General features: G+C 38.0%; 3 protein-coding genes across 3 annotated transcripts; all 3 read right to left on the reverse strand.

Moving 5' to 3' along the window:
- Positions 1-515: 515 nt before the first annotated feature.
- Positions 516-3,810, reverse strand: LOC142092508 (arylacetamide deacetylase-like 4). The gene is made up of 4 exons (XM_075172644.1): positions 3,634-3,810; positions 2,535-2,751; positions 2,134-2,197; positions 516-1,292 (listed from the first exon to the last, which is right to left on the reverse strand). Exons 1-4 carry the CDS (start codon positions 3,808-3,810, stop codon positions 518-520), a joined length of 1,233 nt encoding a protein of 410 aa, XP_075028745.1. The 3' UTR covers positions 516-517.
- Positions 3,811-4,986: 1,176 nt separating this feature from the next.
- LOC142092278 (arylacetamide deacetylase-like 4) lies at positions 4,987-9,462 on the reverse strand. The gene is made up of 4 exons (XM_075172092.1): positions 9,286-9,462; positions 6,877-7,093; positions 6,404-6,467; positions 4,987-5,761 (listed from the first exon to the last, which is right to left on the reverse strand). Exons 1-4 carry the CDS (start codon positions 9,460-9,462, stop codon positions 4,987-4,989), a joined length of 1,233 nt encoding a protein of 410 aa, XP_075028193.1.
- A 2,288-nt stretch (positions 9,463-11,750) lies between these two features.
- On the reverse strand, positions 11,751-18,417 carry LOC142092279 (arylacetamide deacetylase-like 4). Its single transcript, XM_075172093.1, has 4 exons — positions 18,235-18,417; positions 16,237-16,453; positions 12,865-12,928; positions 11,751-12,525 (listed from the first exon to the last, which is right to left on the reverse strand). The coding sequence occupies exons 1-4, from the start codon at positions 18,415-18,417 to the stop codon at positions 11,751-11,753; spliced, it is 1,239 nt and encodes a 412-aa protein (XP_075028194.1).
- Between the last annotated feature and the right edge of the window lie 4,858 nt (positions 18,418-23,275).

Raw genomic sequence — 23,275 nt, forward strand, 5'->3', positions numbered from 1 at the left:
ATGGACAACTGTAATTCACAGGAGTTATTTAATCCAAATAATTCCACAGACATTATTTACGTCAAAGTAAATCATCCAGTAATTAAATACAAGGAATCAATCAGATGTTGATTTAAAGAAAAGGGATTGAAAGACAGCATGTGGAAAATACTAAAACTGTAAAGACTGAACTGTCAATAGTCTCATGAGGACAAAGACCAGTGTTCAGACAGTATTTGAACTTCCTGAATATCAAAATTGGTATTTTACACATCAAAGGGTATCACATTTTTGCTGACAAGTACCTCCTGAGGTTTAGGAGCCTAAATGGAGACATTAGTGGGAGAAGCATAAAGAAGGAAAGTTGTTTTTACAGGCCTTTTATGAATTTAATAATTCTGTCCAATCCCCAATAAATTATGTTTATAATTTTTAATGGCTGCCCTTGATTGACTACTCATCATCTGATATTAAATATCCTAAAAAGATATTTTCCTACGTTGAGGCATGGACAGACTCGTGGAATCTAAGATGTTTACTATAAGCTTTTTAGGAAGTTAACAACGCTGTCCAATCCCCTTTTCCCAGCTGGAAATGAGAAACCGCAATAATCATATAGGCTTATGATTCCATGGAATCCATCCTCAAGGTGGAACCAGGTGACTCGAACACCGTTGTCCTCCAATCTCTTCTTGTAAAGCAAGCCGTCGTCTCTTAGCACATCATACTCGCAAGTCAAGATGAAAGACTCAGGCAGCTGGTGAATAATAGCATCTTCGGCTAACAGTGGACACAGGTTGGGCTCACAGAATCTTTTAACTTTCTCAAAAACTTCAGCCTTGAATTCATGGGGCTTGTGTGGTTTGTAGCCTCTGACCTTAAATTTTTCAGGGATGTTATCTGGACTCACCCACTTCCTGTACTTCAGCCTCATATCTGGAGGAATATGAGAGCCCTCCAAGACCTCTTGCATATGCAATGCATCCCCATTTAGGTACTGCAAAGCAAAGAAAGCAGCACGTTCTCGGAATAAGAGAGGGACTCCCCGATTCTGCTGATAGGATGGTAAATTGAAGTCCAGTGCCTGAAGGCCTGGGTAGATCAAGATCTGAGCACGTAGTTTGGGGAGGTCGGATCTACTTGCAAGGGTCTGGCTAACAGCAGCTGCTAGATTGCCCCCAGCACTGTCCCCGCAGACAATTACATTGGCAGGATCCACGCCGTAGTGCTCTATATTCTTCATAAAGTGTATGGTAGCATTAAGACAGTCTTCATACGCAGCAGGGTATTTGTGTTCAGGAGCTAAACGATACCTAATATGCAGAAAGAGACAACAAAAGGAAGAGAAGGAAATGTCATAACTGTAAATACAAATTTCCTACAGTACCTTGGCTTTCCCTGTGTTGTTTGGAGTATATTTCCTTCAGCAAAAAACCCAGTGTCATTATCTGCTAAACAGGTATTTGTCCAGGGAGTTATCACAGATAAATGATAGCCGGTAGGATGAAGTTGCAAGGACTAGCATAGTTGGGATCTTCTTCTGAGAACAGCACTGATCAGAACTTGGAGTGATACAAGTTAATTTTACTCTTCTGGTGTAGACCGCATCTTGTGGATGAAGTAATTTAATCAGCCTGCATTTCACCTTTACTTAGGATATTTCCTCTTGAGAATTACTTTATTTTTCTTTGTTTATTTAAATAACTGGGACAAAGTTATATTTTTCTGTACTATTAGTATTAAAATATATTGGCATTTGATTCTAACTGTTAGAAAACTCCTTGAAGTTTACGGAGTGATTACATCTAATTAAACAGATCACTGAATCACCACCTTCCAAGTTTGTTTATTAGTCAGTTCTCAACACGTAAGAAAACTCTTCCGGAAAGCATTCCTTCTTTTTGTGTGGTGCCAGCATAGCTCCGTGTTGTGAGATACCTGAATCTTACTTTGGGGTCTCTTTGCACTCCCCCTGCATTAGCAGATTGGGGGGCAAAGAAATTAAAATAGTCCTGTGGAAATTCTGTCTGACCATCTGGGATCCCAGGGAAATGGTTTACTGAGGAGGAGTGTTCCCACAAGACGTGCAACACTGGTGCTGAGAAGTGAAAAGCAGCAAAAAGACTTCCACAGGGTAGTACTGACATAACTCACCCAACAGACACAACCACCGACTCACTTTCTCTAGCAATGTAACGGCAGATCTTTTCATAGGAATCTGCAAAAAGTTGGGGGGTTGTTAGTTGTGTTCTCTGTTTCCAGATGCAACAGCCAAGGAAGGTGGAAGCCTCCTTTTCCCACCCTGGCCATGCCCTTCCCGGCCCTCACACACCACCTCGCCTCCCCTTGTCCCTCTTCCCCTGAGCCCTGCCTCCTCCCCTCACGGCAGGCAGCAGTGGTTCACCGACAGCACTAAGCTGCCCGAAGAAAGCTCAGCCACATTTCAGACCTTCTGCCAGGTTTCGGGGCAGATTTATTCCCCCTGCCTCCAGAAGGTAACAGCGGCAGCGCGCAGCTGCGCTGCGCATGGTGGGAAACGACTCGGCCCGCCCTACCGATGCCGCAGTACAGCCAGCCGCCGCCGTGGAAGAAGATGGCGCCCGCCCGCAGGCAGGCAGACGGCGCGCGGGGCCGGTAGACCCTCACCGGCACCCGGCCGAACCGCGCGTCCTCCAGCGAGAGCTGCGGGTCCAGCCCCAGCTTCGCCCCGGAGCGGATGCAGCGGGTGAAGGCGATCTCGCTGCACACCCCCATCTTTTCCAAAATCTTCCCCTGTTGGAAGAGAGGGAGGAAGAGCCCAGCTGAGCGGAGGGCGGCCTCCCCAGGGGCAGCCAGCAGCCGCAGGCCGCCTCGGGGGAGGTTGCCGTGCACCACGCCAGGCAGGTTGCTGTGAGGGAGACCCTGCGCCTGCCTTCGCCCGGCCACCGGAGGCCTGAGGGGGCACCCAGGCTTCGTGTTGGAGGCGTTCTGCCCGCTCCAGAGCCGCTCGTCTCTACCCTCGCCTTTAGCGGCCACTCTGGTTTGGTCCTCACCAGAAAGCTGGCACAGGAGAAGATGGAGTGCCTGGGTGAGCGTGGTTGCTTTGGCACCGTGTGCCTGAGCACGTAGGCTCACGCGTCCGACTCACGCTCGGTTGTAGGGGAGAAAAAACGGTGTTGCCTTCTCAGCATCACCAAGTCCTTGGGTTTCATATCAGCTTCCCGCCACTTACAGGCTTACAACCCAGATGTCATTCCTCTAAGGTTTCCCGTGAGCAGGTTTTATCTGCTTGAGAAACACCCAGCCTTCCATCAGTGTTACTGGAAAGCCCCAAGAATGGCCTAAAGACATCATCTGTGCTTAGCTAAAATGGAAATGAAAGCAATCTCACTTTTTATAAATAAATAATTTAAACTGAATTAGGGAAGCTCAGCTGATAAAGCTTGGACTCTTACATTGGCTTCATCCCTATGTAATAGGGAAAACCTGACTGAAACTATGAAGTCTAACAGAAATTATTTTACAAAAATTGTCCCCTAAAGTCACCCCCCAAAAAAAGAAAGCCTTCGTTTAAGTCTTGATGCAGCCAGCAGGATTCTGGTATTTACACATATAACCTTACAAAAATAACACCTAAACCACATTTCTGGCAAAAATCATGGCAGAGTAACTCACCATAGCAGATGTACTAATCATAGAAGCAAGGACAATTCGAAGCTTTCCAGGATGATTCACTCCAGGAGGGATACTGACATTGGAGTACTTGGATTGAATTGTTCCCATAACTGCTAGTATGAATGAAGCAGTAAAAATCACCAGCAGTATCACTGGCAGGATATAAAAAAATGCCATTTTACTTAACAGGTGAGGTGTCTTTATGCCTGTCTTTAATTTAGCTTTCTCAGATAACAGTAAACCTTAGAGCAGTCCAAGTTACAACAGATCTCTCAGGTGCCACACACTTTAAAGTCCTTGGAAATGTTGTGCAAGGTGCCAGCACGCATCACATTGGAGAAGAGGCAGAGGAGAATGTGTTTAATTTCCTGTTTAGCTTCACCTTAATTGTGGGACTGATACAGGGCCTGGTATTCTGCATGGTATTCTTGGATTGCGGATGATACGAATGACTGAGATAGCAGTTAAGTAGTGAATGAAGTTCTAGGTTATGACGGGTTGCTATTTACATGGAGAGCCAACTACTATGGAGGTTAAATTGCCTCTTGCATCTGATCTGCAGCCACAACATATTGCTTCCTGTATTGTGAACATTCTTTAAGTAGTTTGGAATATATAGTTTTAACAAGGACATTTAGAAAAGAAAACGGGAACTAACGTGGAAAAAAAAAGCTAGTGTGTGCTCTGCAAAAGTAAATGCATCAATCTTATTTTGTTGTTAGAGTATTTAAGCACAGTTACAAGTTTTTCAGCATACTCGTATGTTTGATAAACATGGGAAAACACTTAGAGCATTTCCTCCATTGTAATTTACACAAAGCTGTTAATAGAGTATCTCTGTTGGGGACGGTTGCAGTTTTGACTTCATTTTTTCAAGTCTAAAATACCAGTTACCGAGGCCTTTAGAAATTTTCTGCAAGTTGGTGACTGGGAATCTTAGACTCAGATGCTACACGTAGCATATAGCACAGGCACTGCGTTACAGCATTGTAATATCAGTGTCTTTCTCCTTTGCCAAAACACACTTAGCCTTCTAGGAGGAATGAAACCATAGATCATAATTGAATGAAACAGTTCAGACCAGATGTTGATTTAAAATTTTACTGCATCTTTAATATTTACTAAGAGAGTAGCAAGTGACTAGTCCAGATAGATCATTAAAATAGGCAGACTGCACATGGAATACTTCAAACAGCACTAAAAGAAACTTCCATAGCATTCTTGAAATATCTTTTTCAGTGATCACACTGGCATAATTGCTTATTTGTCCTATCTAAACCTCTTACATGGAATTTTGAAGCATAAAAGACTGCAGAAAATTGGCCGTTCTTATAGAAGGAAAGAAAAGTGATTCTATAAGCTTTTTAGAAAGTTCACGATATTGTCAAGACCCCTTTTTCCAGATGAAAATGACAACCAGTCACTATTAAATGTATTTATGATTCCATGGAATCCATCCTCAAGGTGGTACCAGGTCACTCGAACACCGTTGTCCTCCAATCTCTTCTTGTAAAGCAAGCCGTCGTCTCTTAGCACATCATACTCGCAAGTCAAGATGTAAGACTCGGGCAGCTGGTGAATAATAGCATCTTCGGCTAACAGCGGACACAGGTTGGGCTCACAGAATCTTTTCACTGCGTCATAAACTTCGTTTGTACAGTCGAGTAGCACATGTGGTTTGTAGCCTCTGACCTTAAATTTTTCAGGGATGTTATCTGGACTCACCCACTTCCTATAATTTAATTTAATATTTATAGGAATATGGGAACCCTCCAAGACCTCTTGCATATGCAATGCATCCCCATTTAGGTACTGTAACAGGTAGAAAGCAGCACGTTCTCGGAATAAGAGAGGGACTCCCCGATTCTGCTGATAGGATGGTAAATTGAAGTCCAGTGCCTGAAGGCCTGGGTAGATCAAGATCTGAGCACGTAGTTTGGGGAGGTCGGATCTACTTGCAAGGGTCTGGCTAACAGCAGCTGCTAGATTGCCCCCAGCACTGTCCCCGCAGACAATTACATTGGCAGGATCCACATCGTAGTGCTCTATATTCTTCATAAAGTGTATGGTAGCATTAAGACAGTCTTCATACGCAGCAGGGTATTTGTGTTCAGGAGCTAAACGATACCTAATACACAAAAGGAGACAACGAAAGTACAAGAGGGAAATACTAATTTTAAATGTATTGCTGAAAATACTGGTTCCTGCAACCCGCAATACCCTGATTACTTCAGAATTTTCCCTTTCTCCACAGGTTGTCAAAAATAAACTGCAGGTAGTTGGACCAGGTGGTGCAGATTAACTTGTTAGGATATCATCTGTTTAGGATGTTTCCTCAGGTCTTTAACAACACAGGAGTACTCAGCTGCCAACTATGTCTAGGTTTTATTGACAGTCGTTTAGTCGGTTTATGCTTTAGCTTTCCATGTGTCGGATGACAATACTTCCAGTTTATATCTTTGTTACAGTGCAACTATGTCCTTATAATCCAAATTGTTATGTCAGTATATTGATGATGATATTAGCTTGTCATTCACATAGTGCTTCTGTAAACATCAAGCAGATGTTTTCCTTGAATAAGGATTAAGTAGAATATATGGCTTACTATCTGTTTACTATCAATTTTGAGTTTAGAATTTGAAAACATTGATTGACAAGTCCCACAGAAACATTTCTCTGAAAATGGTTGTTGCTATGATCAGGGAAGCTATAAGGTGGTATTTACACTGTAGGAAATAATCTCTAAAAAACAGCATGAGGAAAGACTCACCCAACAGATACAACCACTGATTCACTTTCTCTGGCAATAGAGCGGCATAGCTTTTCATGGGTCTCTGAAAGAAACATATTTGGTGGGTTTTGGGTTTGTTTTGGTTTGGGTTTTTTTTGCCAGAGTACTAATGTTGTCTATTGCATAAGTCAAAGAATTGCAAGAACAAAATACTCTCTACTACTCTGCCCCTTCCTACATAGCTCATTGTATCTTTTGTACCCTCTGATCTTCCTATTTCAGTATTTGCTTACTGTATTTTTTCCCTTCATATCTCATTGTCCTTGTCTTTAAGAAAAACGCACATAATGCACAGCAGATGCTTTCTTCTGACAGCAAGACTTAGGAGAGTGCATCTGTGGTTATACTCGAACTTTGTAACTGCAACAGATAAAGCAACCATCAACTTTGCCATTTATGAAGTGGATACTTCTTTAACTAAATTATAATATTTTTTCTGTTAGATATCTTACCAAGACTTCCAAATACCCATCCTCCTCCATGGAAAAACATGACTCCTCTCCTTCGCCTGGCAGATGGAACCTTAGGCTGATAAATCCTTACAGGCACTTTATCGAACCACAGGTCCTTGATGAAGAGCTTCGGGTCCACTCCTAGAGTCTTTCTACCTTGCATGTACCGGACAAAGCTAACCTGACTGCAGATGCCAATATTTTCCAAAATCTTTCCCTGTTCAAAGGCAAAGAGAATAGGGAGTTCACTCAAGAGATTCTGTATTTTCTAAAGTAAAGGAACTATATGAACAGTATACTCCTGATGTGTAAGTTGTATATTTTAGGGCAATCATAAAATATTTGAGTGGTTGTATAGGTATAGTACAACTGAAGAAATAACCGTAGCATCATGAGAGGTCACATGGACAGCAGTGTTCACCGAAGAACATAATCCCAAAACAATGCAGCATTAACAAAGACTGGTGAAATATATCCCTTTGCTTTCTCAGCAGGTCCTTTTCCTAACATTGAAAAGGAGTTTGGTTTTCACTGGTTATTCTGTCCTTGCCCCTAAGAAGATGTGAAAACGTAGCGAAAGATGATAGTTCTGGTGCTGATTTTCATGATATGGGCACTTGCTCAAAGTACAGTTGGCTAAGTTGAGAATATATTTGATAATTGCTTTTTGACTCATCTTGGAAGTCTTCACTGATGTGTGCCATGCACTGGCAAGAAGATCCTGGGATATTTAGTAGGCCTAAACTTCTGTTCTTTCTGTATGCCGTAGTGATATTCATGCCAGGCACCAGAAGATGAAAAGAATACAAATGAGAGCTACTGGTCCAACATAACTTTGCAAAAATAAAAAAAGGGCATAACCTCTGTTTTGAAATATATTATTTAGTCATGCCAGACCAGTACTTTGGTCCTTATGAAGATTTGGATCAAGCTCTTAATAGTCAATATCTTGTTATGAATATTTCTTATTAGAATGCCACATTTGTATAGGTTGTCAGTACAGTGTTATGAATCAATATATTTACCTGTGAAAGACCTTCTCTTCAGTGACTCCAGCTATTTATAATGTTCTCCATGCCTGATTTTGATGCTGAAGAAACTAATACATTTTGCAATACTGATTTTAATTCATTATAGAAACTAGTCTTAGTATCTCTGATTGTATACAAACATGATAAAATGACTTATTCTTTCATATTTGCTATTTTCCAAGCAGAAATGGAACAACTACAAAGAATATTCTCACCTTTACATTCAACTTGTTTGGTTTCTTTCATTCTGTGTTGTTTACATTGCAGCATACAATTCTGGTTTATGGTACTAATGGGCAGTGTATAGACGATAAAAAGAGAACTGGCTTTTCCAGCTGCTTATGTGAAGTAATCACTTTGTAATTACAACTTGTGTGCAGCCAAAGCATAAGAATATATATCTAGAATTCTTTAGTATGGTCCACTATAACCTAGAATATTTCTGACAGAGAATTTTTTTCTTTTCTTTTTTTTCTTTTTTTTTGTTTTTTAAAAATTTTAAATAGTTTGTCCCTCTTGGAGGTGCTTAAGTAATTTATTAAATATATGCACAACTTCTGCTATCTCATGTATTTCTAACACCTTCCGTCATCACAGCATCTATGCATCTATCATAACATGGGAATACTCCTGATTCAGTGAGATCCTTTGTCAGCAGAGATCACCAGAAGTTGAGTGCTGGTAAGAGCTTCAACTCGTGTGGACTGGTTAGCTTCCCACTCTTTTATAGGCCAGTTCACCTGAAGAAGTTGGGCTGGCCAGAACCCTTCATTCCCATCAGACAAGCCTGCTTAGTTGCTGCAGGAGTTACAAATATGTGTTCAGAGGAGGAGGAATTCTTTCAGCTCCTCTTGGGAAATGTTACCTAATTTTGTCACTAGTGTGACAAAAACTCCCACTTCCCAAAACCAAATCTGAAATGTTCAGTTTCTAATTTTATCTTCAAAATAAATACATAACTCCTCATCCCCAAGTCCAAGGAAAGCTTGAAAGCATGGCCCAAAGACATCTGATATATTCTGAACCTAGAATGGAAATATAAATGATCCAACATGTATAAGCGTTCTTAATTAACTTATTGCTAGGTTAGCACAATGCATTGTAGAAGCACAGTCAGACTTTCAAATGCTTGTGTTAGGCAGCATTTACATACTGCCTAATGTAAGAGTTAGGCAGGACTGTAATAATGCAGTGTAGTGTAAAAAATCTGGTAAAGGTTTCTTTAGCAAAACTGAGCTTCTAAATACAACATGCAACACGATAGCTATGCCCTGCCCTCCTCTCAAAATTAATTCCAAGCAGGGTTCTAGCATTGCATTAAATTTAAAACCTACAGGTTCACCGTTCTTCCCCCAGAAATCACACCAGGTTAACTTACCACCACAGCTCTGCTTATTAAAATTATATGAATGATTCGCAGCTTTACAGGCTGATTCACTCCAGGAGGAATTTCTGAGTTGGAGAAATCAAAATTAATTGCCCCCATGACCAACAATATAAATCCAGCAACAAAAACTGCTAAGAATAATACCAGCAGTGTGTAAATAACTGCCATTTTGCTGAGCAGCAAAGTGGTCTGAAACGTCTTTGATTTGACTTTCCCCGATATCTTTGGCTTGTTACTTCCTGATTCTTTGTTCGTTATAAGGTTGCTCTAGTAAAAACCTTTCTCCTCCCTTTTACAAATACATTAGTAGGTATCTTTCCCTCTTCCACTCTCTCTCTTCCCCCTCTCTTTATTTCACAAAAGATAAGTTGGTCAAAGTCCTGAATTCATTAAAAGATCTATGCCAGCATCATTTCAGAATTTTTGCAAGAAACCAGTTCTTAGCTGGGAGAAGAATGTTATGAATAAACTGCATTAATATTAAATTAATTACAGGTGGAAAATGGACAGAGGGAATTTATGTGCTTTGAGTTGGTGACACTATAAAACACTATTCAGAAGAAGAGTTTCTCTAGGGTTATGCAGATAAGAACCTGCATATGATGATTATCACTCTAAAGGCCAAATGGATTGTCACCAATGTTTTTTTGGAAAGATGCACTTATAAAATTATGTCATTGCCTCAATCTCAGTTTTTTTAGTATTCGTGGTTTTTTCTAAAAGAAGAACATGGTTTAAAAAAACCACAGGAGGCTGAGTTTAGATTCATGATCAGGGTACCTCATATCAGATGAACTTCAGTAACTCTCAGTGTGCAACAGGTACAGTATAAAATGACTTAAGGTAATCTGCAATTAGGGAGTTTCAAATCAAACTTCTTTATCTTGTTCTTGCTGTAGAATGGGATTGTGCTAATGTAGAGATGCTGTAGTTTAAACCATGCTTGAGGTATTAATTGTGAATCTGAGTCTGCAACTCTTCAAACAATTAGGATGTCAGAACATTGTTGAAATTGCAAATTCCCAGGGAAATGAAAGAGGTAAAAATCTAACTTCGTTAAGCAGCCATGTTATAATTTTTTTTTTTTTTAAGTGAAATCGTAAGTGTTGGGGGGAAAGTACCATGTCATTTTAGTTAGAAAACTTTATAAAAAATGAAATTTCGTCATTTTTTCCAGTGGGAAGTTGAGTGTTTTTAATAAGGCATATGGTCATCATAACATGTTCTGAAGTAGAAGGAAATACTTTGTTTAAAAACAGCAAAAGTCCGGATTAAAAAAAAAAAATAGCCCACCCAATGGTGTTTCTGGACTTTCAGTTTGTATTACGTTTCCACAGCCTTGGGTAGTCCAGTTGTCTGGTAAATTAATTACTGTGCACAGCACAGATTTGACTAGGTAGAATTAGCAAGATTGTGGTCTCTCTCTGCCAGCGTTGCATTGTTCCTTTCACCATGAGGTGTTTATTTACGTTTATCAGTGAGTATGTGTTTAGCAAATGTGACTTGCTCTTGTAACAGAAATATTTGAAGTGCTAGTGTTTATTTTTTTTTGTTGAAAGCATCACAAAATTGCCAAAGCATTACAGTGATAATATAATATAATATAATGTTGTGCTTCTCTACCTTCTTACATCTGTGATCTTCAGAACTTTTTCAGCAAACATAGCATAACAGGTAGCATAACAGGTAGTGCTGAGCATAAGATAATCTTGAAAGAAAAACGAAGAGTACAAAAAGGAAAAGAAGTCTCACCTCTGCACTTCCTAACATGTACACACTCATTAAAGTTTAGGGATTCCAGTTTAAGAATCAAGTTCCAAAACGAAACATCATTTCTCAGATTCCAAGCAAAATCAAACCCATACTAGTTCCAGTTTAGAACTTCTGCTTCAGACAGAAGCCTTTCTTTTGACTACACTTTGTCATGAAAAGTCTGTGCAAACTAACTTTGAGCAAACCAACCCTAGAAATTAAAATGCATAGCTGCAATTTCACTATCTGAAATAAGACTTCACAGAACCTGAGTCATTAGGCTCTCCATCTGATACCCTAAACATCTCCTGTCTCTCACAAGGGCCAAAGTAGACCCCGGTGGTTGTCCTCAGCATTTCTTGGCAGTCGAAGAGTCTTCGAGAAGAGATGTTCTTGCTGCTTGCCTTGAATGTGTGCCAGCCATGCAAAGATACTAGAATTGCTAGAGTCGAAGTGAAACAGTATGTGCTAGGTGCCTCGCTTCTGCATCTCAATCTTATTGGTGTGTTTTTATAATGTTTTCTAGAACGGTGGTGCTTTAAATAATCTTAACATTTGTTTCAGAGTCACTGCAGAAGCAGAAATTAGAAAGTATAAAATGTAGTCAAAATCCAAAACATAAATCAAAAGTGTTTACATTCTTTGCCAAGTATAAACTCACCAAGGATAATGTAAGACTTACATCTTTGTTCTGAAAAATACTTTTATAAACTGTTTATATAATTCACAGTACTATCCATTATCTTTTTTCCGGATAAAAAGGAAAAAATCCCATAGCCAAAAAAGGCTAAAATTCCATGGAAACCACTCTCAGAATGATACCATGTCACTTGAACCCCATTGTCCTCTAATCGCTTCTTGTATAACAGTCCATCATCCCTAAGCACATCAAACTCACAGGTCACAATGTAGGATTCAGGGAGCTGGCAAATAATGGAGTCTTCAGCTAAAAGTGGGGAAAATGTAATTGCTAAAAGTTCTTTGATTGCTTCATGGACTTCAGGTTTATATGAAGTGGATTTCTGTGGTACGTAGCCTCTAATCTTAAATTCGTCAGGAATAATGTCAGCACTTATCCATTTTTTATACTTCTGTTTCATACTCTCAGGAACATGGCAATTTTGTAGGACGTCTTCCAAAACTGATGGTTCTTTATTAAGATAACGAAAACAGAAGTAGATAACTAGCTTCCGAAATAACATGGGGACTGAAGCATTCTGCTGATAGGAAGGCAGATGAAAATCTAGCCCCTGTAGTCCTGGATAAAGTAAGACCTGAGCACGTACTTTTGGGAGATCTCTTTTATTCAGCAGTATTTGGCAAATAACTGTAGCAAAATTAGCTCCACAACTGTCACCGCTAATGATGATGAGAGCGGGATCCACATGATACTCTTCTAAATTCCTCATAAAGTATAAGGTGGCATTGAGACAATCAAAATATTGCCCTGGGTATGGGTGTTCAGGAGCCAAACGATAACTGAAATGTCAAAGATATTGTGGTTGTTGTCAAAGTAATTATAACAATTTAATTTGCATTGTTCATGATTGACTGGTATGATAGTTATGTAGGCTTTTCTTCCTAAATTTTAAAGATTATATTTGTTTTTAACTAGTGTAGATTGGAAAGACAAACTGACGGTGTTACAGCTATTTTAGAACACTTTGCCTATAAGCACATTTCTAAACTAAATGAAAGGCTAAAGCAAAAAATAGGGAGCATAATCTAAAATAGTAAATATTTTCAGCATATTTTTCAGAAACGTTTCAACTGTGAACTGTATTACCATAAATACTTCTATGTAAAAGTAGCACTTACCCAACAGACACAACCACTGAGTTGCATTTTTTGGCAATATAGCAGCATATTCTTTCAAAGGCTCCTAAAGAGAAAGTTTATCACAAATGATGTTTTAAAAATCAAATATCCTTTTGAAATGAAAATACAGGTCCTTGAACATACGCTCTGTGGAAGGCACTGCAACGTGAGACCGATGAGTAAGTTCCGCTTTGCAATGCGGTCTTTACATGTTAATATATTTTCTGGTTATTGGTCAGTGGCTGTTAGGGCATAATATAAGCATGTAAGAATGGTAATACTAGGAAAAAATAGAAGTCTGTCTAGGCTAGTATCACATCTCAGCTGGTGGTCAGCAAAAGATGTCTAAGGAGAAGCATAAGCTGAGGACAAGCATATAAGCATATAAGAAGCATACAAGAAGTTGAGGCTGAGAGCACTCCTTTGAGACAGAAACTGTGTCTTTATATTTAATGCCCTTGATTAATGTTTCTTCCCTGAATTATTTGAACCACTTCTTGAACCCATGATTTTAACATTAACAACTTTGTGCACTGAAGAATTCCATAGCTTGCTTAACAAAGGTGTAAAGAACCATTTCTATTTGCTTGTTTTGTACCTGGCATTCGCTACTTCCATTTGGTGACATTAACTCCTGTACTGTAAGAAATGGTGGATAATCATTCCCTGTTTAACTTCTCTTGCTTCTCATGATTTTGTAGACTTCTAGTGTATCTGTCTTTATCTGTCTTTTCCAGCCTGAAGAGTCATAGTCTATTCGCTTATTCTCTGTACAGAAGCACTTTTCTCACCTATGCAGCCTCTCTCTGAGTTTTGCTGGTACTGCTATATCCTTTTTCAGGTATGGGAACTAGAACTATAAGCAATATACTATATTTAGATGCACCGTGGATTTATTATAGTGGCATAAAGAAGTTTCCTGTTTTGTCCTTTCCTAATGATAATTCCTAGCACTTTATTTGCTTTTTGACTGCTTCTGTGCACTAAGTCAACATTCTTAGGCAACTTTTGACTGCTACTGTGCACTAAGTCAACATTCTTAGGCAATTTTCTACCATAATCCCAAGATCTTCTTCCTGCAAGGGAGTAGTCTGCTTAGAGTCCATTGTTTTATTTATAAAGTTAGGATGCTCTGTTCAACTGTTTGACTTCTCTACACACCATTTCATCTGTCATTTTATTGTCTAATCCTTTGCTATCATAAAGACATTCTGCAGTTTTTCAGCCATCCATTTACTACCTTGAAGGACTTAGAATTATATCAGCTTTCACTATCTTTTCTGTTTTTGAAAAATTGATTAGCACTGGTCCCAGCACAGATCTCCTTATGGGAATCTCACAGGAACCTCCCACAACCCATCTTTTTTCTGTCTTTTAATCAGTTTTTATCCAAATGAAAGACCTTCCCTCTTGTGTCATGGGTGTGTAGCCTCTTTAAGAGACTCTTTTGGAAATCAAAGAAGGTTTTATCAACTCAGTCTCCTTTATTCATGACTTCCATTTGTATGGATTTTAAGGAGTAAGTCATATTTATCTGTTCACTGATTCTGTTCTTCATTGTAGCTTCTGCTAATTTCCTAGTTGCAGACTTCAGGCTGCATTATGTTATCATTATATTATTTGCTTTCCTGTTACCAAGTACCAATGGGAATTCAAATGAAAGGTCACGTACTACAGTCAGTGTATAGGTACGAGTATTATATTAAGCCATGGCACATGATATAGCTCCCTCAGTGTGCTGATTGTGCAACAGAAATTGTGTTGTGAACAACAACTACAACTATGCAACTTCGTGGTGTGGTTTTTTCGTCCAGCAAAAGGACTTCACCTTTCACTTAGATCATAGAGGCTTATCTCTTGCGTCCTCACTGCCACCCAAACTAGCTCTAGAACTAGAAGCATCACAACTGGTGGCAGCTTAGCACTCCACCCAGACTAACGTACTGTGCAGTAAATCAAGGGTAGATTATTTCTGCTACAGTGCAGAATGGAACCTAAGTTACTAGAAGTTATGTTATTGTTTCTGCATGATGCTAAACGAAGCTAGGTAGACTGTCAAATGCATTTGCAGATAACTGAAGTCTGCCTAACATAGTGCTAGTGGAGACTTACCCTTTGAAACAGTAAAGCATTCAAAACCCACAAACTTCCCTGTCTGACCCCTGGAATGAAATCTAGATTGCCCTGTTAGGTGCCTTGGCTTCCAGACAAAGCACACATAGACTTGGTTGCTCAGAAGGAGATCCAGAACAGTTAGGAGGCGAGCCAGCAGCTACTGAGACAATCAAAGGGTTGTCTCCCTTTCTGAAAAAGAAATGAAGTATTCTGTGCAGTGTTACCACAAGAATCAAACTCCCCCAAATTGGTTCTATTTTTAACACTCATTTATTATTTATATTTTCCTTCATTTTGATTCCTTGTTTGCATGAATGGGAATATATTTACAGGTTTTTTTTTTTAATGTATTCTTTAAAATTTTTTTGGACCACGTTATATCTTTTAGACTTCCTTTGATACGTGGACTGAAAGTTGAGAAACACTGACTTTTGTAGTGTTTCTACAGAAAAGTTGAGTGCTGAGCACAGAAGTATATAATAAATTCTGTACTTTGAGGCCCTATCCTATCTTACAGGAAACACTTCTGTCCAGTTGAGATCCAAAACTAAAAATTTCTTCTTGAGAAGTAACAAAAGCATTGTTCCAAAGAATGAAGCCAGAATGTATTCTTTTTAGCAACAGTATTGCCGTTTTCATGATACTGTAATTATTCCAGAAAGTAGATCTTGGCCGAGTTCCGTATCAGCCTAAAAGGATTTTAAGTTACATTTCCAGAAAAGATGGAGTACAGAGGAGAAGGAGGGAAGAGACATGGATTCCAACCCTTACTCCAGGACTGTTGCTATATCTTACTTTCAGCTAGCCATTAGTTAAGGTACAAGAACATCCTGTGAGCTGAACTTCCCTCACAGTGACCTAAGCGTATGTGTTTTGCTTTAATGGTCTCTCTTTCTCTGCCCCAGCAAACCGAATCTTTCTCAGAACAGCTTCAATAGGAGGAGGAGCAGAGTCCCTCTGCTGTTAGCTGACAGCTGATTGAGTGTTTTCTGGATCACAGTTCTGGATTTAGAAGCTTCATATCTGCTAAGAGCTGCTTTCGTCAACTTTGCCTGTAGCCCAAAGGAAGTAGAAATGTGATTACCCTTAACTGCGCACTAGACTATTAATTTCGCAAGGTTCTTTGCGGTTAGTATTGAGGTTGCAAAGACTATTGTCATTAGGAAGGACACGTGAGAAATTGATTGACACATGTCTGAAGGTAAAAATGTAAAGGTTTGGATTTGATTTTGAAAATAAAACTTGCTGATTTCTTACTAATGCTCCCAAACGTGCCAGCGCCTCCATGAAAATACAGTATTCCTCTTCTTTTGCCAGTAGGTGGCCATTTAGGCTGATAAATCCTCAATGGTACCTCATCTACTTTGAGGTCTTTGATGAGAAGTTTTGAATCTCTCTGTGGTGGTATTCCATCTAGCACAACTCGCAGTAAGCTTAAATCACTGCAGATCCCTAGCTTCTCCAAAATCTTTCCCTGTTGAAAAAAAAGAATTTGGCAAATGGTTAGTGTGAAAAGTTCCAACTCTCTTTAATGTAAAAAAAAATCCTGGGTTTATTTTACTGCGTTGTATTTCAGGAGATACTGGAAACAGTGCTTCAGTGGAGTTATGGTGACTATTGAGAAGTCATTTAACAGTTTTGATTGAATTAAATGTTGCTGAAGATTGCCAAAAAGTAACATGTCAACCCCATTCTGCATAGCCAGTTGTCCTCTTGCTCATTGTTTATTTTTGCATGTTTATTTTTGTGAATCTAAAAATAATCAGAAATGTATTTGAGCTGAAAATATGGGGAAAGGAGAAAACTAATCTTTGATTTTGAAATAAGTGTTAGAAGTGACTATGGGTGTGAGGGTGATGAAAGTAGATTAGAAATGTAGTTTATAAAAGGCTCTGCTAAAATCTATGGGATTATCCTACGCTCTGGCATACAGCATGATCAGGAAGACAAATAGCATTTGTTTCTATTTCTTACAGCTATAATGAAAAGAGGGTAACAATTTAGAAGATATTTTAGTATTTCTTGTATTAAAGATACTATATATTTTGTGTGAAAAAGTACAAAGAAAATTGTGTTACCCTAAGAAGAAATTTTTGAGGTCTGGTGGGAAAGAAGAGACTTACTGTATTCAAGCTGTGCCATCATGTCTTAACTTTAAAATCAACTGTTTTGAAGTCCAATATCAAAATAGTTTGCTATTTGTAAGGGAGCAGATTCAGTGGTCACTTTTAGCCTAAGGAAATTGATGTTTTAAGACTAACATACATAGAACTAGAAGGTGCTTTAAGAACTTGGTTTATCATGATTTTTTTTCTCTCTAAAAATCTGTAGTAAGTTTCTATGATGCTGACAGTATCATACAGCTTTGGAGATGGAAGGAACAAATTCCAACGTGATAGTTTTTTAATTCTGTAACACTTGCATTCAAGAAATGACTTGTCAACCCCATAACTGTTTCTGAAAAGAAGCAGTTTTGTAATTACTTGTTTGTAATTATCTTGAATTGGAAAAAATAGACAAAATTTTTGAAACTGAAAATATCCCATTTTTATGTTTTTTCCATAACAATTAATTTCCACTTCCCATTTGAAAGATTTTTAATTTTGTCTTTATGTTATGGAGGTAATGGAAATGGATATATTGGAATTATGTTAAATTCACTATCATGTGAGTAAATACACACACAGAGGCATTTTTAAAGAATAAAGAAACCTAAACACATTGTTCTTAAATACACCTATATCTTACCTTCTGAACTAGCCACAGAAGAAGAAAGACCTCACCATTCCTATCCATTTTTTTGTTTTATTTATTTTATTGTTCATAGTACACTGTGTATATAAATCTATGAATATATAGGTATGATTGTAGATAATAAGTATAGAATGAAGCAAATGTGAAGAGGAGTAATGTAGGCTTGCTTCTGAATACATAGCATTATTATATATACATGCAGTTCAATAGGTATAGTATTTTTTATTTATTTTTTTTAAATTTCGTGTGAAACAGTTTTCCAATGTAAAGTGGCTGCAGCTTGACAGATGCACTGAAAAATCTAAATAAGCTTTTAAGATTACTCATATAAGTTTTATGAATTATTTTAATATGTTTGGTTCATATAACAATGCTTACAGGCTTCAGGGGGGTAAATTGCGGCTGCTTCTTTTCTTTTTTTTCTTAAGCCATTATCTTCCAGCTGCCAAACAGCCTACCAAACTAAAAGTGAAATCCCCAGTTTTAAGGAAGTTAACTTACCGAGATCATGGTTGTAATCAACAATGAATGGAAAAAACGAAGCTTTAAAGGTTGGTCAATTCCAGGTGGTAGTTCTGAATTGAAAAAATCATAGAATACACCTCCCAAAAACAGTGCTGGTATTATAACAGGAGAAATGAAAACCATTCCTATTATTGCTAAAGTTGTATAAACAGATGCCATTTCACTTCCATAGAAGTGAACACTAAAAAAAACCTATGCTGTCTTAAGCCTTGTTTTCAAGTGTTTCTGAGGTGTCTTCACAGGAGACTAAGCACTCTAGTTCATAAGCAGAAATAAGTTTATTAATGTTGCAATACCCTAATTTTCTCCACCCTTCTTTTGCTAATGATATTGGCAACACTTCCTTATACTAAAAAAAGGGGAGGGGGAAGTTTTTACCCTTTACAAAAGGTGGAATTCAAAGTATATGGAATTGATTTATATAATTTCTTTACTAACAATGAGAAATGATTATTCAGAGGGGCCGTTATTTGAAGATTGTCTGTTTGGTTTGTTGTGGATTCATTGTGGATGGACATTCCTGTTGTAGCGTTAAATTTTAGTGATGTGGGGCTACTTGCAGTTGTCATCAAGGTATATACTTCTCTGAGAAGAAAAATATTCAAATCCACATTTTTTTTGTAAACTTTGTTTCATAGTGGAATGCATAGTGCAAGTCTTAACATACATTAAAGTCTCTCCAGATACATGGTGGCGTGTTTGTAGATTCAAGCCACTCTTGTTTCTGGTAAAAGCTTTTCACTAATTAAACTCTCAGAATTTTATATTCATTGTAATTCTTGTTTGTAGTTTAATGAAGGCATTATGAATACATGTATGTTATTAGTGAGGGATGATTTAAGCTAGTGGCAATTGTTCGGTGAAATAATTTTTCTGTTTTGTATTCTTCATATTGGAATTTCATTTTCCACACAATTTTAAAGTTACAGCTCCCAAACTTTTTTCCTGTCCTGGCTTTTAAAATGAAATTCCAGTCTGAAAACTGAATTAGTCCTTAGCTTCATTAGCATAGTATTTAAAGCAAAGCAATCATGACAGCTGATTTGCACAATTTTAGCTTGTGGAGATAAGAATGTGTGGGATAAAGCAACGTAGATTTGCACTGTTTGTGACATAGGCAAATCCTCAGCTGATCACAGTAAGGGCTTTTTCTTTGCTGCAGTTGGCTGACTGGGGGCTGCCTTTCCCTTACATGGAGCACAAATTTAGCAATAATAGTTACAAATGTCAGACTGTAGAGTGTTGAAGATACCCATGGTCAGTGCTTATTCTGTCCTAAGCTTATCAACATTTATCCATAGGGCTTTTTCTGCAGCACAGCAGGGTCATCCTAGTGATGTTTTGGGTTATTAGTTCTGTAAATAGTTTCTGTGTAGTGTGATATTATAGCACAGCCTGTGGGTTTTTTTATTGAGTATTTGTTTTGCCATATATTCCCAGTAAAACAGCAGAACAACACAGTTCTTACTAAGTGCTGATTTCTGATGTCTGTCTGATGTCTGTCAAAATATCCAGAAATAAATTACCACATGGAGATCAGCTTTGAATATTGTATTTCAGCATTCTTGACGATTTCTTATGTTTGAATCCTCAGAGGAGGAAAATTCTGTGCTTTCAAAAGAACCTGTAATCAAGAATAGTAAACTCATAAAGGCACTTATTACTGCAGTGGCAATAAATGAAATTTTTAAAAGCAACCAATAACAATTTAATTAAATACTTGATATTTGGAATAGATCAGTTCAGATTATGAAAGCTTCATACCAAAGAGGACATGTAGTCTGCTGTAGCTGTATAAGCTGTTGCTGACACCATCTTGGCAGGAGTCTTTTCTTCACAGTATTCAGTGAGTCAATAATTAAGCACCTTTAATCAAAACCTAAAACACCTCACAGATGCCATCTCTGTTTTGAAACTTCGATGGATTCTGATGGAGTGGAAGGAATATTTCTTTACTGTCTTTTTTATTTTAAAATAAATAAAAAGGGACAGTTTGGGGGTTTTGTTTGTTTGCTTTTTGATGTTATGCCCCAGCAGTTGTCTTCAGTAAGAGTCTGTCGTACAGTCATGACAGTCTGAACAAAAATCTTTCAGTTATGCATTATAGCCCTTTGTTGTTAAAGAAATGTTGGTTATGTAATGTTTCAGAATAATATCTTAATATTTTACTCTTACTTAATATTTTAATATTTTACTCTTACAACATACTCTGAGTATGCTCAGTTAGAGCATATTCTAACTGTATGCTTTGTCAACTCCTCAGTCCTTCCTCCCTGTCGTGTTACCACAGTCTCCATATTTTTCCAGAATCAAGCAGATCCCATGGTCTTGGAGCTACTTGGTCCTTCTGGGGATGCTCTTATTCACAACTGTTTCATGATACTTGGTGCCTTACATTCCAGAATGCTCATGTGACTCAAATAATCCTGTTGCTGCATGACACTTTTTTGCTGATGCTTGTTCAGAGATGCTTCAAATATTTCCAGTCTGGTCAGCCATCCCCGTACCTGCAAATGTATGGGTAGAAATATCTATGATCACTATCAGTCTCTTGCGTTTCTAACACTCAGTGGTTTTTCTGGTGTTTTTTTTCCCAATTGTTTTTGAGGTGTTAAATTGTCAAAAAATGTTTTATTCCCTTTCAATCCACTCCGTGAAGCGAGCAACTTACACCTTTGCAAACAAAAAGGCTTTTTCTCTTTCTGGCAGTAGATAGATATCCATCTTGGATAAAAAGCTCTTTAAACTGTAGGTGTTTGCTGATGTGTTTTGCTACATCCATTCTTTTATTCTTTCAGCAAGCTCATTGCAAAACGCCAGCTTCCACAAAGTCTTTACCTATTCGTAGAAGAGAAGAGCCTTGCATTGGCTAAAGAAGATTGAAGAGATTCCACTAAACTGCAGAAAATTAACACAGCCTGGAGTTTGGCATTGTAATGTGCATTATGGATATGCATACAGTTCTTTATTCTTATAAAACAGTCAGCTACTCAGAGTTCACAAAATTGATACTTCATTCATTGAATTTAGTGTTGCTGGAGACTGACATGTTTAATATATCAATTGGTGAGTACAGAACTGACGATAATTCAGGTAAATTCTTCCCATTTTCTCATCAGTGAGCCTCCGTTTATGCAAGAAGTTAGTCACCTCTAAAATTCAGTCTTTTCTTAATTTTTCAGCGTATTTCTAATGATCATAGTAATGATGGGAAGGCGAAGTATTATAACAATACCTATTCGAAGAAAGATGATCTTTGCTGTTTTTTCCCCCACGCTTAACCTGTTAGTTTTTGTAAGGCTTATGTAGGTGTGGAATCGCAGAGCTCTTTGTAGATTGAGAACGCATAAAACTCATCAACTTCACATCAATTGTTTATCAGCATAAGAGGCAGGCAGCTTTCAAACCAAATACTAATAAAGGCAAAAGTGTCAGGATAGTTGGTGCTTATGAATTATGCAAATGTCATGTGTTACTGTTTTTCTTGTAATGTCTTTCAATTGCAAAACATTTCACTTCTGATTGTAGGCTGTGTTTCCTAACACAGCCTACAGTTAGCTGACTATTGCGGAGCTACTACGTGTAATACAGGAAATAATATGAGGATTAACTAAAGCATGGTAAAGTAGCCAGCTATAATGGCTGAGGTATCAATTCGGTCAAGTACAGCCAGGCTTAATAGCTAACTGGAAGGCATAAAGCTAAAAAGACAGGAAAAAATAATGTATTCCAAAGAAGGATTAAAAGCAGAAATAATAGCTTCTGATAAGTTCCTTTCTTATTTTTTAATGTACATTTCAAAATGAAACACTCTGGTAAATATAATTTGCCTGGCTTTTGGGTTTTTTTGGGTGTTGGTTGGTTGGTTTTTTTAATTTACTCCAGGTAATTTAGTAGGACAATTAGACTCTGTAGTGCAATTTAACTAACATCGATTTTACCAAGTAGAGCATGTTAAGAAATTTACTGTCCCCCAGTTCACATTTCTTTATTTGTATTTGTGTAAACAAATGACTGAAAGCATCTCAGACCTCTTCATACCTGTAAGCCTTAGTCTTCTGATCTGCAAGATGGATTTAGTATGCCCTTTACAGTAACAATAAGAAGCTTTAAAAAATTACAGCTTAGTACGTGCTCTATGATACTGTTTTTTAAAGGTGCTACGTATTTGCTTGATCTATCCCCTTCTTCATTTAGCCTGCCTCCTACGCACCTTTCGGTGTCCTCCCTTTTTGTTATCTCCATCTCCCCACCCAAATTAGTAGCTACTCCTATGCATTTTGCTCTTACTCATGACTGAAAGCCATCTTTCATTTAGTCTGACGTAAATCTTTATTTCAACCTTTCTTCCTCTGAGTTATTCTTTGACGTCTATGCCTTCCAAATGACTCCTGGGTTAAACATCTTCTAACAAATTCTGCAGTAAAAAGCTGTACTGTATTAAAAAAAAATCAAATAAAAATGATGACAAATATTATGTATTAGCATTCGGTCATGGAAATTCAGATCTTGTGCTGTACAGTTCAGAGCAGGTACATTTCTGAAATGGTGACTTGACAGAAAGTTTTCGTTATGTAGCATTTTAAAATGTGGACGAGTTCTTCATGTCTTGGTAGCTGTGCAGTTCTGTTCCTCAGAATGGATGAACTGTGCTCCATACAAATGGAGTCCAAATAAGCTGCTCTGGAACATCCACCTGGGATTTCATGACAGGTCATCACACCAAAATGTATTCTTATTAAGTCATAAGTAGCTCTGGAACATCCACCTGGGATTTCATGACAGGTCATCACACCAAAATGTATTCTTATTAAGTCATAAGTAGCTTGAACGTAAATATAAAAACTGCAACTGGCTTTAATTTGCTGTGGCCAGATTTGTCTGAGACTCATTACTCTAAATATTTAGGTTAGCAGTTTCTTCACTATTATGACAGAGTAACTTGATTGGTTTAGAACAGGTAATCTAACTTTAAAATTGTTGTGGCTTAAAATGTGCTCTGTTATTAAACATACAG

This window comes from Calonectris borealis, chromosome 23 (genome assembly GCF_964195595.1).
Source record: "Calonectris borealis chromosome 23, bCalBor7.hap1.2, whole genome shotgun sequence".
Taxonomy (NCBI): domain Eukaryota; kingdom Metazoa; phylum Chordata; class Aves; order Procellariiformes; family Procellariidae; genus Calonectris; species Calonectris borealis.